Raw genomic sequence first — 15,263 nt, 5'->3', positions numbered from 1 at the left:
TCTCTACATTTCCTATTTATGTGTGATTCAAGTAAGGATAATTAGAGAGAGAGAGAGAGAGAGAGAGAGAGAGAGAAAGTAAAAAAAATAAAAAGAAAAGAAAAGAAAAAAAAACAGATATAGCGGAAATCTCAACACAACACGAAATAGCATGATGAATTGAATGTATTCTTTCTGGAAAATGTGGTGGCCCTGATAAGGGCCGTTTGGTGGAAAAGAGCCGCCGTGAAGTGTCTAACTGGACTTTGCAGTCTTCTTCGGCAGAAGCACAGCCTGGATGTTTGGCAGTACACCACCCTGAGCGATTGTCACGCCTCCCAGCAGCTTGTTCAGCTCTTCGTCGTTGCGAACGGCAAGTTGAAGATGTCGCGGGATGATCCTCGTCTTCTTGTTATCGCGTGCGGCGTTGCCGGCCAGCTCCAGAATCTCAGCGGTCAGGTACTCCAGAACAGCAGCTAGGTACACTGGTGCACCAGCGCCTACTCTCTGGGCGTAGTTGCCTTTACGAAGGAAGCGATGAACTCGGCCGACGGGGAACTGCAGGCCGGCGCGTGATGATCGAGACTTGGCCTTGGTGCGAGCCTTGCCAGATTTTCCTCGTCCAGACATGATTGGAGACGGAGAGACAAATGTGTTGACGTGATCTGAATGCTGATTCAACTGAGAGTGTGATCCCCGCCGATTGTTTCCGCACCCATTTATACCCCGCTCGGGGATCCAGCGGGTCAAGATCCTTTTGTTGACCGGTCGACCAATCAGCGTAGCCGGTGGCAGAAGTGGGCAGCTGCTACTGCTGCCAGTGCGGACACAAGCGCTGTTTGCTGCCCTCTTGCTGGCTAACTCGGCACAGTGTCTAGTAGTTCAATGCAGCTAGTTGTATCGCGGCGGCTGTCCATATATTATATTTCACAATAAAGCAATTGTGAATACACACTTTCAGTTGAATCAGCATTCAGATCACGTCAACACATTGGTAAAAAGACTCCGAATTAACGTCAATCTTTCATTTTTTTTCCTTTTCTTGACCATATAGTTTTACTTTTTCTTACCCCCCTCCCTTCACTCCTTCTGTCTCCCTATCTATCCCTCTCCCCTCTCTCTCTCTCTCTCTCTCTCTCTCTCTATCAAGCACCTTACAGACCCCTTCTCGTCTCAATTACATATGAATTGATTTGCTAGGTACATAATCACCGTAGACTGCGTTTCATTTGAAAGGGGGGGGGGCAGATATCCCTACTTTATGTGCATTTCATTTATCTTTGTGGTTTTCTTGTTCTCATTTTTCATTTCCGTTCAACTACGTGTGCACTTTTAAATACATAAAGATCTAACATCATCCAAGGCTCTACTTTTTAAAACTAAGAATAACAAACAGAATATTGTCCTGTATGAACCATGATATTCTTTCTTGATAATGTGGTGGCTCTGAAAAGAGCCGTTGTGTTGTGTGGTGCGACCACGGAGGACAGGCCTCTTTCTACGCCCTCTCTCCCCGGATGCGACGGGCCAGCTGAATGTCCTTGGGCATGATGGTAACCCGCTTGGCGTGGATGGCGCACAGGTTGGTGTCTTCGAACAGACCGACGAGATAAGCCTCGCTCGCTTCTTGGAGGGCCATGACAGCAGAACTTTGGAAGCGCAGCTCGGTCTTGAAATCCTGAGCAATCTCACGAACAAGTCGCTGGAAGGGGAGTTTGCGGATGAGAAGTTCGGTGCTCTTCTGGTAGCGGCGAATCTCACGAAGTGCGACTGTGCCGGGCCTATAGCGATGAGGTTTCTTCACTCCTCCGGTGGCGGGGGCACTCTTGCGAGCAGCCTTCGTAGCCAGTTGCTTGCGAGGAGCCTTGCCTCCAGTCGACTTGCGAGCCGTCTGCTTGGTGCGAGCCATGTTTTCTTCAGGTAATGAGTGCGGAGTTTTTTCGATGCGGAGTTGGGAAGAGAATGAAACCGCCGGACATCCAGCTCCCATTTTATATCGCGGACGATGGATCCCTAGACCCGGGACGGATCCAATCCGTGGCCTGTGATTGGTCAAGCAGTGATTTCCTTTGTCCGATCTGGGCGCACCAGCCCCGCAGCGGCGGCCCCCACCCGTCCCGTCCGCTATGGTTGGTCACGCCGCTCAACCTGTTCACGCCTTCCCGTAGATGGCGCCGTTGAGATACCAGCTCGCGAATTCAATGATTATTGCGGCGTATAATATACTGAAAACATCATTCCGAACGATTTTTTTTTTTCTGTATGCAGGCTGCTGTAACAGTGATATTATTACTATACGTGCATGATGGTATTTGGAATAGATTCATATAGCAACAGCTCGTTAAGAAGACGATTGTATAAAGCGGTGTGGTAATTTAATACACTCTTTTACCCGAAAGGGAAGAGCTGGCTGATTGGAAGTTATATATCTATATTGTGCGGGTCTTAAACATTAATCTGTAATATGTTTGCATATTTTTACCATGTTTCGATCAGGTGGTGCTGTCATTAAACTAATTAACGAATACATTAAGTGAACACGAGAAGCAAATATAAATAAGCATACAATGTGAAGTCACTGTAAACAAGCGATGATTTGTATTTCTCTGGTGGGTAAAGTACTAGCTTTTCGATTCGTTATAGTTAGGATATGATTAGGATTTCATACAACAGTGGGATATTCTTTCTTGGTTATGTGGTGGCCCTGATAAGGGCCGTTTGAGATATAGGCGACTGTGGACATCTACTTGGATGTAGTGTACTTGGTGACAGCTTTGGTGCCCTCGCTGACGGCGTGCTTTGCCAGTTCTCCGGGGAGAAGGAGGCGCACTGCGGTCTGCACTTCACGGCTGCTGATGGTCGACTTCTTGTTGTACTGACCGAGACGTGCAGCTTCGGCGGCGATGCGTTCGAAAATGTCGTTGACGAAGCTGTTCATGATGGACATGGCGCGACTCGAAATTCCAGTATCTGGGTGGACTTGCTTCAGAACCTTGTAGATGTAGATGCCGTAGCTCTCCTTCCTCTTCCTACGCCTCTTCTTGTCGGCATTGGGCCGGGGAGCCTTGGCAGCTTTCTTGGAACCCTTCTTGGCAACTTGTCCGGATGGAGGAGCCATTGTGAGCGTTGACTAGACTAGGCGGATGCGAATTCGATGCAGCTTTGAAAGAGAAATGTTATGGTCATTCTATTCTATTCTTATGTTTAAATGGGGACCTATCTATATCTGATAATTTTCCCCACAATGTGCGTATCTTTTATATAAAAACATGGGTTGTTAATGAGGACGGGTGATATGTTAGATGGAATGAGGATGGGTGATATGTTAGGTGGAATGAGGATTGTAGCGATATGTATTGAGTTCATAAATCCGTAACCATTTAAATCGGTTTATTCTATAATATTTGTAATAATATACATGTGGGTTTATATAACAGTAATGTATATTGTATAGTGATATTCATGTATGTATAAATCTGCCGAGGCTCCCCGGCCCAGTATGGGTTTATATTATTAATATATATACGTGGGTTTATATTATATGCTTGCGCAATAATATATCATATCATTGCCCATATTATATAAATTCCTAATAACATTATATGTATATATATATATATATATATATATATTCTGTATTTTACATATGCGTAATAAAATGAATTCAAAAACTCTAAATATGTCTGTATTTATTCTGTAAGGCACCAAAGCTGTCACCTAAGGGACGCCTGTATTCCCACTGTTGCATAATACATTATTCTAAATAAACCAAACTCTTCATATATTTAACTTTCTTATCTATATTCTGATAACTTTACGAATATGTATATATATACATATACGTACATACATATACATATACACACATATGCACACATACACATATATATACATACACATACATACACATACATATACATACACACACATGCATACACATACATACACACAGATATATCCTGTCTTTAATAAGTATATATACATATATCTCAAAAAAACCTATCACATTCCTATAATTCATTCCATTCTTAACAATCTTTTAAATACATATTATATACCATAATACAAAAGCCAGTATATGTATGTATATACCGACTTATATTCTTATATAAACTAAAGTATATACATAACATATAGTGCCTATTCATAATACCTGTCTATATCACATCCACATAAACATATATTTTTAGTTTCACCAACTTGTAATAATTAACATAAAAGTTGCAGACAGAAGTGCGACTATGATAAGAGGGGCCTCAAGCCGGTGACTACTGAAGAAAGGCCAGAAGTGGGTCAACCATGGAGTAAGTACTCCTATAAATTTGATACATATTTAACAAATTTGGGGCAGTCGCAATTCTGTCTAATTACCATTTTGGTAATTTGTAACAGGTCTCACTTGCCTGTAAGAATATTTAATGACCAACCCATCAAGAAAAACATTACAATGTCTGATGGGTATGAAAAAAAAATGCATATAATATACCAACTTCATGCCAGTAATAACATTTCAAACCGCTCTCAGCTTGTTGGTTGACCTCGGATTTCATAAAACGCTGGGAGCGGTTCGTGATACTGGACTAAGTTCAACATTTTCAATTCTGCGAAATATCTTAATATTTATGGCAATTGTAACAAAAACTAAAAATGATTAATATTTGTATGAGTTCATAAACTTGGAACAGATACATATGGAAAAGAAACTTTAGTGCAATATAACACTTGTTCTTATAACCTAAATATAATACCTCATGCTTATATCATGAAGCTCCATGCATATATGCAATATTAAAAAAAAAATATAATCGTATAAATATTGGAAACAAAGTTAGAAACAGCATCTTTAATGGGGACAAGTGTGCGGTTGTAGAGGGCAGGCTTCAAGCCTAACAATGTAAGAGGATTGAGTCCAGAAAGGGGGCCACCAGAAAGAGTCAAGAGCTCCTGTTAAAATTTAGTTTGAGTAAGGTTAAGATTTAAAGTCAAACGCACTCTTGTCCATGAAATAGTTTCATAATTGTATAATGTGCCCAAGGGCTGTATAATTGTTGAGCAATATGCTCTTGCATATAAAGGTGGCGATATGAAATCACCATTGTACATAGTGCAATATATATGACAGAGAAAACATATAGAATAGTATTGCATCGATAGTGAAGGCGGATCGAGCCTCTCCAAGCTTATTTGGTGACCCCGACTGTTTAAGAGTAGAGGCTATTGGAGAGATCCGATGCGCCATACACGTATTAAGAAAAATTCGGGTAGGGTGAGCGGATGACATGCAGGTGCCAGTAGAGGATAGAGACCGCTTTGCTCGGTGTGGGATGGCCCCTGAGTTGGTGGTAGGTCTGCCAGTGATTCCCGCCGTACCGATGAAGAAAAGAGTGCCTCCTGCTTAAAAGGAAGCAGAATATGTAAACATAGTCATCTTAATACACAATCATTTATTTGTTTATCACCACAGTTATATTATATTGTAGAAGAAAATGGGAGAGGGTGGGTTAGAGTGGAAGGGAGGGGTAGGGGTGAAAGGGTGGAAAGGGGGTTTAAGTTAGAGGAGAGGAGAGAAGGCGTGGGGAAACAAAGGACAGAAAACACTTATTCGTTTTGATGACCGAATTTTTGCATAAAAGATTTTCAGAAAGAATATATCATTCAATTTATTCATTTTCTTTCAAGACAAAGCATAGAAAATAGCAAAACAAATCAACACCTTAACTATTTACATATATATTCCATTGAACATATAATTTTGTAAGACATTTACGTAACCTACATATATGTAAAGAGAAAATCTAAATGTTTCTTACCTTGTCAAGGTATGTGAAGGAGTAAGATATATATTAAACGCAGAAAGGCTTGACAGCTCCTTGTTATCTGTTAAATAATAGTAGCATAATTAACAAATATAATATTGAGCATGCATGATGATTTAACGTTGGCAAACGTGCCATCGGTGCAATGACATTCAATATAATCATTATTGTATAAAAAAAGAAAATTGTATAAGAAAAAAAAAAATACAAAGGAGAAAGGAGTAGCATATATATCATATCCAGAGTGGCTGTACGGTTCCTTGTTATCTAGTTAAGCGTAGTAGTTATTGTATTATAGGAAAAATTGTATGTGTGGTAAAATAGTACAAAGAGATAAAGGAGAAACATGTATACTAAATCGAAAAAGGCTGGACGGCTCCTTGTCATCTGTTTAAGTAAAAGTGATATAATTAACATAACATACAATATTTGCATGTATGATAATTCAACGGTGGCGAATAAGCCGTCGATAGTATGGTATTCAATGTAATAGTCATTGTATTTAGGAGAGAAATGGATAAAAGGGAAAAATAATACAAAGGTAGAGAGGAGTAACATATGTGTTAAAATCCCGAATGGCGGGATAGACCTTGCTATCTGTTAGTAACAGTAACATAAAGTGACATTATATGATATTTGGAATGTATGATAATTCAGTGGTGGCGAACGTGTCATCGATATAATGGTATTCAATGAAGTATTTATTGTACAGTAATATAGGGGGAGATGATACAAAGGGAGAAAGAAGTGAAATGATCTTGGGGAAAATCAGTTATAAGGTAGATAGTTTCCCATTACTTTTGGAGTTTCGTTGTGGGAAAAACCCATATGGGGTTATAAACATTAAATCATCGCATATTGTAAATCATGAAGGACAATTAGTAATCGGTTCCTCTAAGTCAGTTTCTGCAAAGGAAAGACAAAGGTTATAATAATTCACAAGGTAATAGCTATATCTGCCGAAAAGAATATTTAGTTGCTGTAATTCCAACGTTTGGACTATGTTGTACTATTCAATATAATCCATGTTCCTGTATACAGAGTATATTAAATGGAACGGATGTGTTATGTAGATGTTGGGGCAGTTCAGCCCCGTTTCCTGTAAACCTTCTGGCGTTCCATACGATGATGGGTGAGAACTGTCATTGTGAGGAAAACGAAAAGAAAGGGATGAAAAGGTGACAATCCATTATGTGCGACACGTTTGCAGCATATCATGTATCTTTGAAGCTTCCAGATTGACCTGAAAGCAGGCTTGAGCCGCCTCGACGGTAAGTTGAAGTCTATCACTTTTCGACGTAGTGGTATCCAGATTGTTTATGATAAAAACAACGAAGGCTATAATGCGCTCAATATTTGCTAAATCAATATGTGTGCACTGGGTAGTTGCTTCAATAGAATTGACTTGAGTCGATGCTTCTTTTTTATGCACTTTGGGCTTTCTGGGAAGGATACGGGTAGGTTTGTTGGGTGGTGTAGTTGCAGGAGGGGCTGTTTGATCTTTTGTTGTAATGTTAGATGAGGTAGGGGTTGGAGTTGGTTGTTGATTAGTGGGGATAGTTGTTGTTGTGGCTTGTTGTGGTTGTTGTTGTGGCTTGACGGGGGCCGGAGCTTGTTGTTGTTTTTGTCTCTCTTGAATTTGCTTTGCAGCTTCTGCATATGATACTTTGTTTGTGATTTTGTGGTTTTGGATTCGTCGGGCGTCTTTGTAGTGTGAGCATCCAGCGTACGCTGCGCTATGGGGTCCTCCACATCTTAAACATTTGGGACTTTCTTTGTTTGGGCATTGGTCAAGTATGTGACTGTCGCCACATCGTACACATCGCATTTTGAAGCGGCAGGTTTCCTGGCTATGGCCGAATCTTTGGCATTTATAACACCTGGTGACTGGCGGTATGTATGTAGTTACCGGGAAGACTTCAAAGCCAATACTTACGGATGGAGGCAGATTGTTTGACGAGAATGTTAGAATTACAACGGTGGTTGGTTTAAGTACTCCTTGGTCTCGTTTGTTAATGCGTTTTGTTTCAGTTACTCCTTGGGAAGATAGTTCCGATTCTAAGTCTTTTTCTGTTACGCTTGTTGAGATTCGTTTTATGACACCTTTTGTGGGTGGGTGATCGTTGTTTGTGTTTACGGTCTTTACTGCACAGTTGCAAAAGTTAGTGATGCCTAGTAGGGATTTTACTTGTTTTGGGGTCTTACATTTGATTACAAAGTACTTTGCCTTCCGTTTCACCTCTTCAACTTTACCGACGATTTTGTTAATTTCTCTGGCCACTTGGATAGGGTTGCATTGGGTTATGTTTTTGTCTATGCCAGTGATAGTGACATATGGTATGTTTTTTGGGCGGGAAGGTCGTACGGGCGTATGGAATGAATCACTATCGTAATCATTGTCATTGGTCAAGTCAACTGTTCCTGCTCGTCTTCTTTTTTTCTTATTGGTCACTTCAATGAAGTCTGAATCCTGGAGACCAGGATCGGACGCCATGTCTGTGCTCGACATGGTTTAGATTGAAAGAGGGGTGGGGTGGATTAAGGATGTCTGTCTCGATCACAAAAAGGTGAGTGATGGATCATAAGTGTGGAAAAGGGAGGAGAATAATCTTATGGGCTGCGCCCCGCGGGGGGGGGGGGGGCGGATTTATCTATACCTCTATGGGAGAGGGAGTTTGATGCACCGTCCCAGTACGAATATAGGTTGACAGGTGTAGTTAGTAAAAACGGAAGAAGAGTATTTTGTCCGGAGAGGCTAGCTTTGCGTTCACTAGGGGGAAGAGAATAAATGCACAAAAATACAAAGGGAGAGCTGGGGGTATAACCAAATAAAGGAGAAAATGCGGCCTTTTACCGAGTAAACGTGATACGTTACAAGACGGTACAGGACGCTTGAACAATGGTTTTGGCGAGGACTATAGTATGTGGGGGTGATTGACAAAGGGGGAGGGACAAAAAGGGGGGTGGAATGCCTCAGTGGGCAGAGCAGGGGTCGGTAGTAAACGGGCTGCTGCTTACACAAAGGTATACGTACAAAATGGCGGTTAAAACAAAGTTAGTGTATAAGATATGGAAGAGCTCCCCTAAAAGTAGGAGGGCGGTGTTACATGCACATCCGCTATATACGTATGGTGAAGGTAGGAGCGTGTACTATGTATGGAATAGTTCACCCCTGCCGGGTGTATAGTTGTAGTATGTAGGTTTGACTGTACGGTGCTAAAAGTCCGTTAAGTCTTAACGTACAACGATACAAGAAGTAATGGATTCAAATATAAATACAACATATCAAAGAAAGAGGTAATATCAGAAAACTATTCAAATATTACACAACGCGGAGTGAGGCTGACAGGTTGAGGAGAGACAAAAATGGCGCCTGGGTTGCGCCAGGGGATGGGGGGGGGGGGGGTATGTGTATGTAGATGAGGCAACGTCGGCGTAAGGTGCGACAGATATGTCAAATATTATGCAAGCCGCACTTACAAGTTACAGAGGCCTACTAATATAATAAATTACACAGGGGGTGTTAATAGATCAAGGTATATCAAAATAGGTGAGAAAATTGAGGGCTGGGAGAAGAAAGGACGTAGTGGTCAGCCGTGTAAAGCGCGGCGAGTAAGCCGAAGGGCTTTACTTACTGCGTAAGTGGTGTAAGCTTCTATACGTCCAGACTCTTCGGGCTGCGAGCTTGGTGGAGGATTCACAAATCTTGTAAAATATCGCACAAATGTATAAGTAGATATCAGATGAATAACAACAAAATGGGTGAATAGTGATGGGCAATTTGCCACTGTCAAAAGGACGAAAAGGAATCAAAGCAACAAACAAACGTAGAATAGACACAAAATTGAGCAGAATTGAGCAGGCAAGCGGTCTCCTCAACCTACAGCCTCCTGTTATTTGAGGAGGCTGTAGGTTGAGGAGACCGCTTGCCTGCTCAATTCTGCTCAATTTTGTGTCTATTCTACGTTTGTTTGTTGCTTTGATTCCTTTTCGTCCTTTTGACAGTGGCAAATTGCCCATCACTATTCACCCATTTTGTTGTTATTCATCTGATATCTACTTATACATTTGTGCGATATTTTACAAGATTTGTGAATCCTCCACCAAGCTCGCAGCCCGAAGAGTCTGGACGTATAGAAGCTTACACCACTTACGCAGTAAGTAAAGCCCTTCGGCTTACTCGCCGCGCTTTACACGGCTGACCACTACGTCCTTTCTTCTCCCAGCCCTCAATTTTCTCACCTATTTTGATATACCTTGATCTATTAACACCCCCTGTGTAATTTATTATATTAGTAGGCCTCTGTAACTTGTAAGTGCGGCTTGCATAATATTTGACATATCTGTCGCACCTTACGCCGACGTTGCCTCATCTACATACACATACCCCCCCCCCCCCCATCCCCTGGCGCAACCCAGGCGCCATTTTTGTCTCTCCTCAACCTGTCAGCCTCACTCCGCGTTGTGTAATATTTGAATAGTTTTCTGATATTACCTCTTTCTTTGATATGTTGTATTTATATTTGAATCCATTACTTCTTGTATCGTTGTACGTTAAGACTTAACGGACTTTTAGCACCGTACAGTCAAACCTACATACTACAACTATACACCCGGCAGGGGTGAACTATTCCATACATAGTACACGCTCCTACCTTCACCATACGTATATAGCGGATGTGCATGTAACACCGCCCTCCTACTTTTAGGGGAGCTCTTCCATATCTTATACACTAACTTTGTTTTAACCGCCATTTTGTACGTATACCTTTGTGTAAGCAGCAGCCCGTTTACTACCGACCCCTGCTCTGCCCACTGAGGCATTCCACCCCCCTTTTTGTCCCTCCCCCTTTGTCAATCACCCCCACATACTATAGTCCTCGCCAAAACCATTGTTCAAGCGTCCTGTACCGTCTTGTAACGTATCACGTTTACTCGGTAAAAGGCCGCATTTTCTCCTTTATTTGGTTATACCCCCAGCTCTCCCTTTGTATTTTTGTGCATTTATTCTCTTCCCCCTAGTGAACGCAAAGCTAGCCTCTCCGGACAAAATACTCTTCTTCCGTTTTTACTAACTACACCTGTCAACCTATATTCGTACTGGGACGGTGCATCAAACTCCCTCTCCCATAGAGGTATAGATAAATCCGCCCCCCCCCCCCCCCGCGGGGCGCAGCCCATAAGATTATTCTCCTCCCTTTTCCACACTTATGATCCATCACTCACCTTTTTGTGATCGAGACAGACATCCTTAATCCACCCCACCCCTCTTTCAATCTAAACCATGTCGAGCACAGACATGGCGTCCGATCCTGGTCTCCAGGATTCAGACTTCATTGAAGTGACCAATAAGAAAAAAAGAAGACGAGCAGGAACAGTTGACTTGACCAATGACAATGATTACGATAGTGATTCATTCCATACGCCCGTACGACCTTCCCGCCCAAAAAACATACCATATGTCACTATCACTGGCATAGACAAAAACATAACCCAATGCAACCCTATCCAAGTGGCCAGAGAAATTAACAAAATCGTCGGTAAAGTTGAAGAGGTGAAACGGAAGGCAAAGTACTTTGTAATCAAATGTAAGACCCCAAAACAAGTAAAATCCCTACTAGGCATCACTAACTTTTGCAACTGTGCAGTAAAGACCGTAAACACAAACAACGATCACCCACCCACAAAAGGTGTCATAAAACGAATCTCAACAAGCGTAACAGAAAAAGACTTAGAATCGGAACTATCTTCCCAAGGAGTAACTGAAACAAAACGCATTAACAAACGAGACCAAGGAGTACTTAAACCAACCACCGTTGTAATTCTAACATTCTCGTCAAACAATCTGCCTCCATCCGTAAGTATTGGCTTTGAAGTCTTCCCGGTAACTACATACATACCGCCAGTCACCAGGTGTTATAAATGCCAAAGATTCGGCCATAGCCAGGAAACCTGCCGCTTCAAAATGCGATGTGTACGATGTGGCGACAGTCACATACTTGACCAATGCCCAAACAAAGAAAGTCCCAAATGTTTAAGATGTGGAGGACCCCATAGCGCAGCGTACGCTGGATGCTCACACTACAAAGACGCCCGACGAATCCAAAACCACAAAATCACAAACAAAGTATCATATGCAGAAGCTGCAAAGCAAATTCAAGAGAGACAAAAACAACAACAAGCTCCGGCCCCCGTCAAGCCACAACAACAACCACAACAAGCCACAACAACAACTATCCCCACTAATCAACAACCAACTCCAACCCCTACCTCATCTAACATTACAACAAAAGATCAAACAGCCCCTCCTGCAACTACACCACCCAACAAACCTACCCGTATCCTTCCCAGAAAGCCCAAAGTGCATAAAAAAGAAGCATCGACTCAAGTCAATTCTATTGAAGCAACTACCCAGTGCACACATATTGATTTAGCAAATATTGAGCGCATTATAGCCTTCGTTGTTTTTATCATAAACAATCTGGATACCACTACGTCGAAAAGTGATAGACTTCAACTTACCGTCGAGGCGGCTCAAGCCTGCTTTCAGGTCAATCTGGAAGCTTCAAAGATACATGATATGCTGCAAACGTGTCGCACATAATGGATTGTCACCTTTTCATCCCTTTCTTTTCGTTTTCCTCACAATGACAGTTCTCACCCATCATCGTATGGAACGCCAGAAGGTTTACAGGAAACGGGGCTGAACTGCCCCAACATCTACATAACACATCCGTTCCATTTAATATACTCTGTATACAGGAACATGGATTATATTGAATAGTACAACATAGTCCAAACGTTGGAATTACAGCAACTAAATATTCTTTTCGGCAGATATAGCTATTACCTTGTGAATTATTATAACCTTTGTCTTTCCTTTGCAGAAACTGACTTAGAGGAACCGATTACTAATTGTCCTTCATGATTTACAATATGCGATGATTTAATGTTTATAACCCCATATGGGTTTTTCCCACAACGAAACTCCAAAAGTAATGGGAAACTATCTACCTTATAACTGATTTTCCCCAAGATCATTTCACTTCTTTCTCCCTTTGTATCATCTCCCCCTATATTACTGTACAATAAATACTTCATTGAATACCATTATATCGATGACACGTTCGCCACCACTGAATTATCATACATTCCAAATATCATATAATGTCACTTTATGTTACTGTTACTAACAGATAGCAAGGTCTATCCCGCCATTCGGGATTTTAACACATATGTTACTCCTCTCTACCTTTGTATTATTTTTCCCTTTTATCCATTTCTCTCCTAAATACAATGACTATTACATTGAATACCATACTATCGACGGCTTATTCGCCACCGTTGAATTATCATACATGCAAATATTGTATGTTATGTTAATTATATCACTTTTACTTAAACAGATGACAAGGAGCCGTCCAGCCTTTTTCGATTTAGTATACATGTTTCTCCTTTATCTCTTTGTACTATTTTACCACACATACAATTTTTCCTATAATACAATAACTACTACGCTTAACTAGATAACAAGGAACCGTACAGCCACTCTGGATATGATATATATGCTACTCCTTTCTCCTTTGTATTTTTTTTTTCTTATACAATTTTCTTTTTTTATACAATAATGATTATATTGAATGTCATTGCACCGATGGCACGTTTGCCAACGTTAAATCATCATGCATGCTCAATATTATATTTGTTAATTATGCTACTATTATTTAACAGATAACAAGGAGCTGTCAAGCCTTTCTGCGTTTAATATATATCTTACTCCTTCACATACCTTGACAAGGTAAGAAACATTTAGATTTTCTCTTTACATATATGTAGGTTACGTAAATGTCTTACAAAATTATATGTTCAATGGAATATATATGTAAATAGTTAAGGTGTTGATTTGTTTTGCTATTTTCTATGCTTTGTCTTGAAAGAAAATGAATAAATTGAATGATATATTCTTTCTGAAAATCTTTTATGCAAAAATTCGGTCATCAAAACGAATAAGTGTTTTCTGTCCTTTGTTTCCCCACGCCTTCTCTCCTCTCCTCTAACTTAAACCCCCTTTCCACCCTTTCACCCCTACCCCTCCCTTCCACTCTAACCCACCCTCTCCCATTTTCTTCTACAATATAATATAACTGTGGTGATAAACAAATAAATGATTGTGTATTAAGATGACTATGTTTACATATTCTGCTTCCTTTTAAGCAGGAGGCACTCTTTTCTTCATCGGTACGGCGGGAATCACTGGCAGACCTACCACCAACTCAGGGGCCATCCCACACCGAGCAAAGCGGTCTCTATCCTCTACTGGCACCTGCATGTCATCCGCTCACCCTACCCGAATTTTTCTTAATACGTGTATGGCGCATCGGATCTCTCCAATAGCCTCTACTCTTAAACAGTCGGGGTCACCAAATAAGCTTGGAGAGGCTCGATCCGCCTTCACTATCGATGCAATACTATTCTATATGTTTTCTCTGTCATATATATTGCACTATGTACAATGGTGATTTCATATCGCCACCTTTATATGCAAGAGCATATTGCTCAACAATTATACAGCCCTTGGGCACATTATACAATTATGAAACTATTTCATGGACAAGAGTGCGTTTGACTTTAAATCTTAACCTTACTCAAACTAAATTTTAACAGGAGCTCTTGACTCTTCTGGTGGCCCCCTTTCTGGACTCAATCCTCTTACATTGTTAGGCTTGAAGCCTGCCCTCTACAACCGCACACTTGTCCCCATTAAAGATGCTGTTTCTAACTTTGTTTCCAATATTTATACGATTATATTTTTTTTTTAATATTGCATATATGCATGGAGCTTCATGATATAAGCATGAGGTATTATATTTAGGTTATAAGAACAAGTGTTATATTGCACTAAAGTTTCTTTTCCATATGTATCTGTTCCAAGTTTATGAACTCATACAAATATTAATCATTTTTAGTTTTTGTTACAATTGCCATAAATATTAAGATATTTCGCAGAATTGAAAATGTTGAACTTAGTCCAGTATCACGAACCGCTCCAGCGTTTTATGAAATCCGAGGTCAACCAACAAGCTGAGAGCGGTTTGAAATGTTATTACTGGCATGAAGTTGGTATATTATATGCATTTTTTTTTCATACCCATCAGACATTGTAATGTTTTTCTTGATGGGTTGGTCATTAAATATTCTTACAGGCAAGTGAGACCTGTTACAAATTACCAAAATGGTAATTAGACAGAATTGCGACTGCCCCAAATTTGTTAAATATGTATCAAATTTATAGGAGTACTTACTCCATGGTTGACCCACTTCTGGCCTTTCTTCAGTAGTCACCGGCTTGAGGCCCCTCTTATCATAGTCGCACTTCTGTCTGCAACTTTTATGTTAATTATTACAAGTTGGTGAAACTAAAAATATATGTTTATGTGGATGTGATATAGACAGGTATTATGAATAGGC

The 15,263-nt window shown here is 40.7% G+C and overlaps 3 protein-coding genes across 3 annotated transcripts; all 3 read right to left on the bottom strand.

The window, feature by feature from the left end:
- Window positions 1–234: 234 nt before the first annotated feature.
- Window positions 235–609, bottom strand: LOC140226176 (histone H2A, embryonic). Its single transcript, XM_072306666.1, has one exon. It carries the CDS (start codon window positions 607–609, stop codon window positions 235–237), a length of 375 nt encoding a protein of 124 aa, XP_072162767.1.
- An 868-nt stretch (window positions 610–1,477) lies between these two features.
- LOC140226178 (histone H3, embryonic) lies at window positions 1,478–1,888 on the bottom strand. Its single transcript, XM_072306668.1, has one exon. It carries the CDS (start codon window positions 1,886–1,888, stop codon window positions 1,478–1,480), a length of 411 nt encoding a protein of 136 aa, XP_072162769.1.
- An 834-nt stretch (window positions 1,889–2,722) lies between these two features.
- LOC140226175 (histone H2B.2, embryonic) lies at window positions 2,723–3,097 on the bottom strand. Its single transcript, XM_072306665.1, has one exon. It carries the CDS (start codon window positions 3,095–3,097, stop codon window positions 2,723–2,725), a length of 375 nt encoding a protein of 124 aa, XP_072162766.1.
- Between the last annotated feature and the right edge of the window lie 12,166 nt (window positions 3,098–15,263).

Source organism: Diadema setosum, chromosome 3, assembly GCF_964275005.1.
Source record: "Diadema setosum chromosome 3, eeDiaSeto1, whole genome shotgun sequence".
NCBI lineage: Eukaryota > Metazoa > Echinodermata > Echinoidea > Diadematoida > Diadematidae > Diadema > Diadema setosum.
Note: the sequence above shows the minus strand (reverse complement) of the source record. Positions and strands in the feature narration are given on the sequence as shown.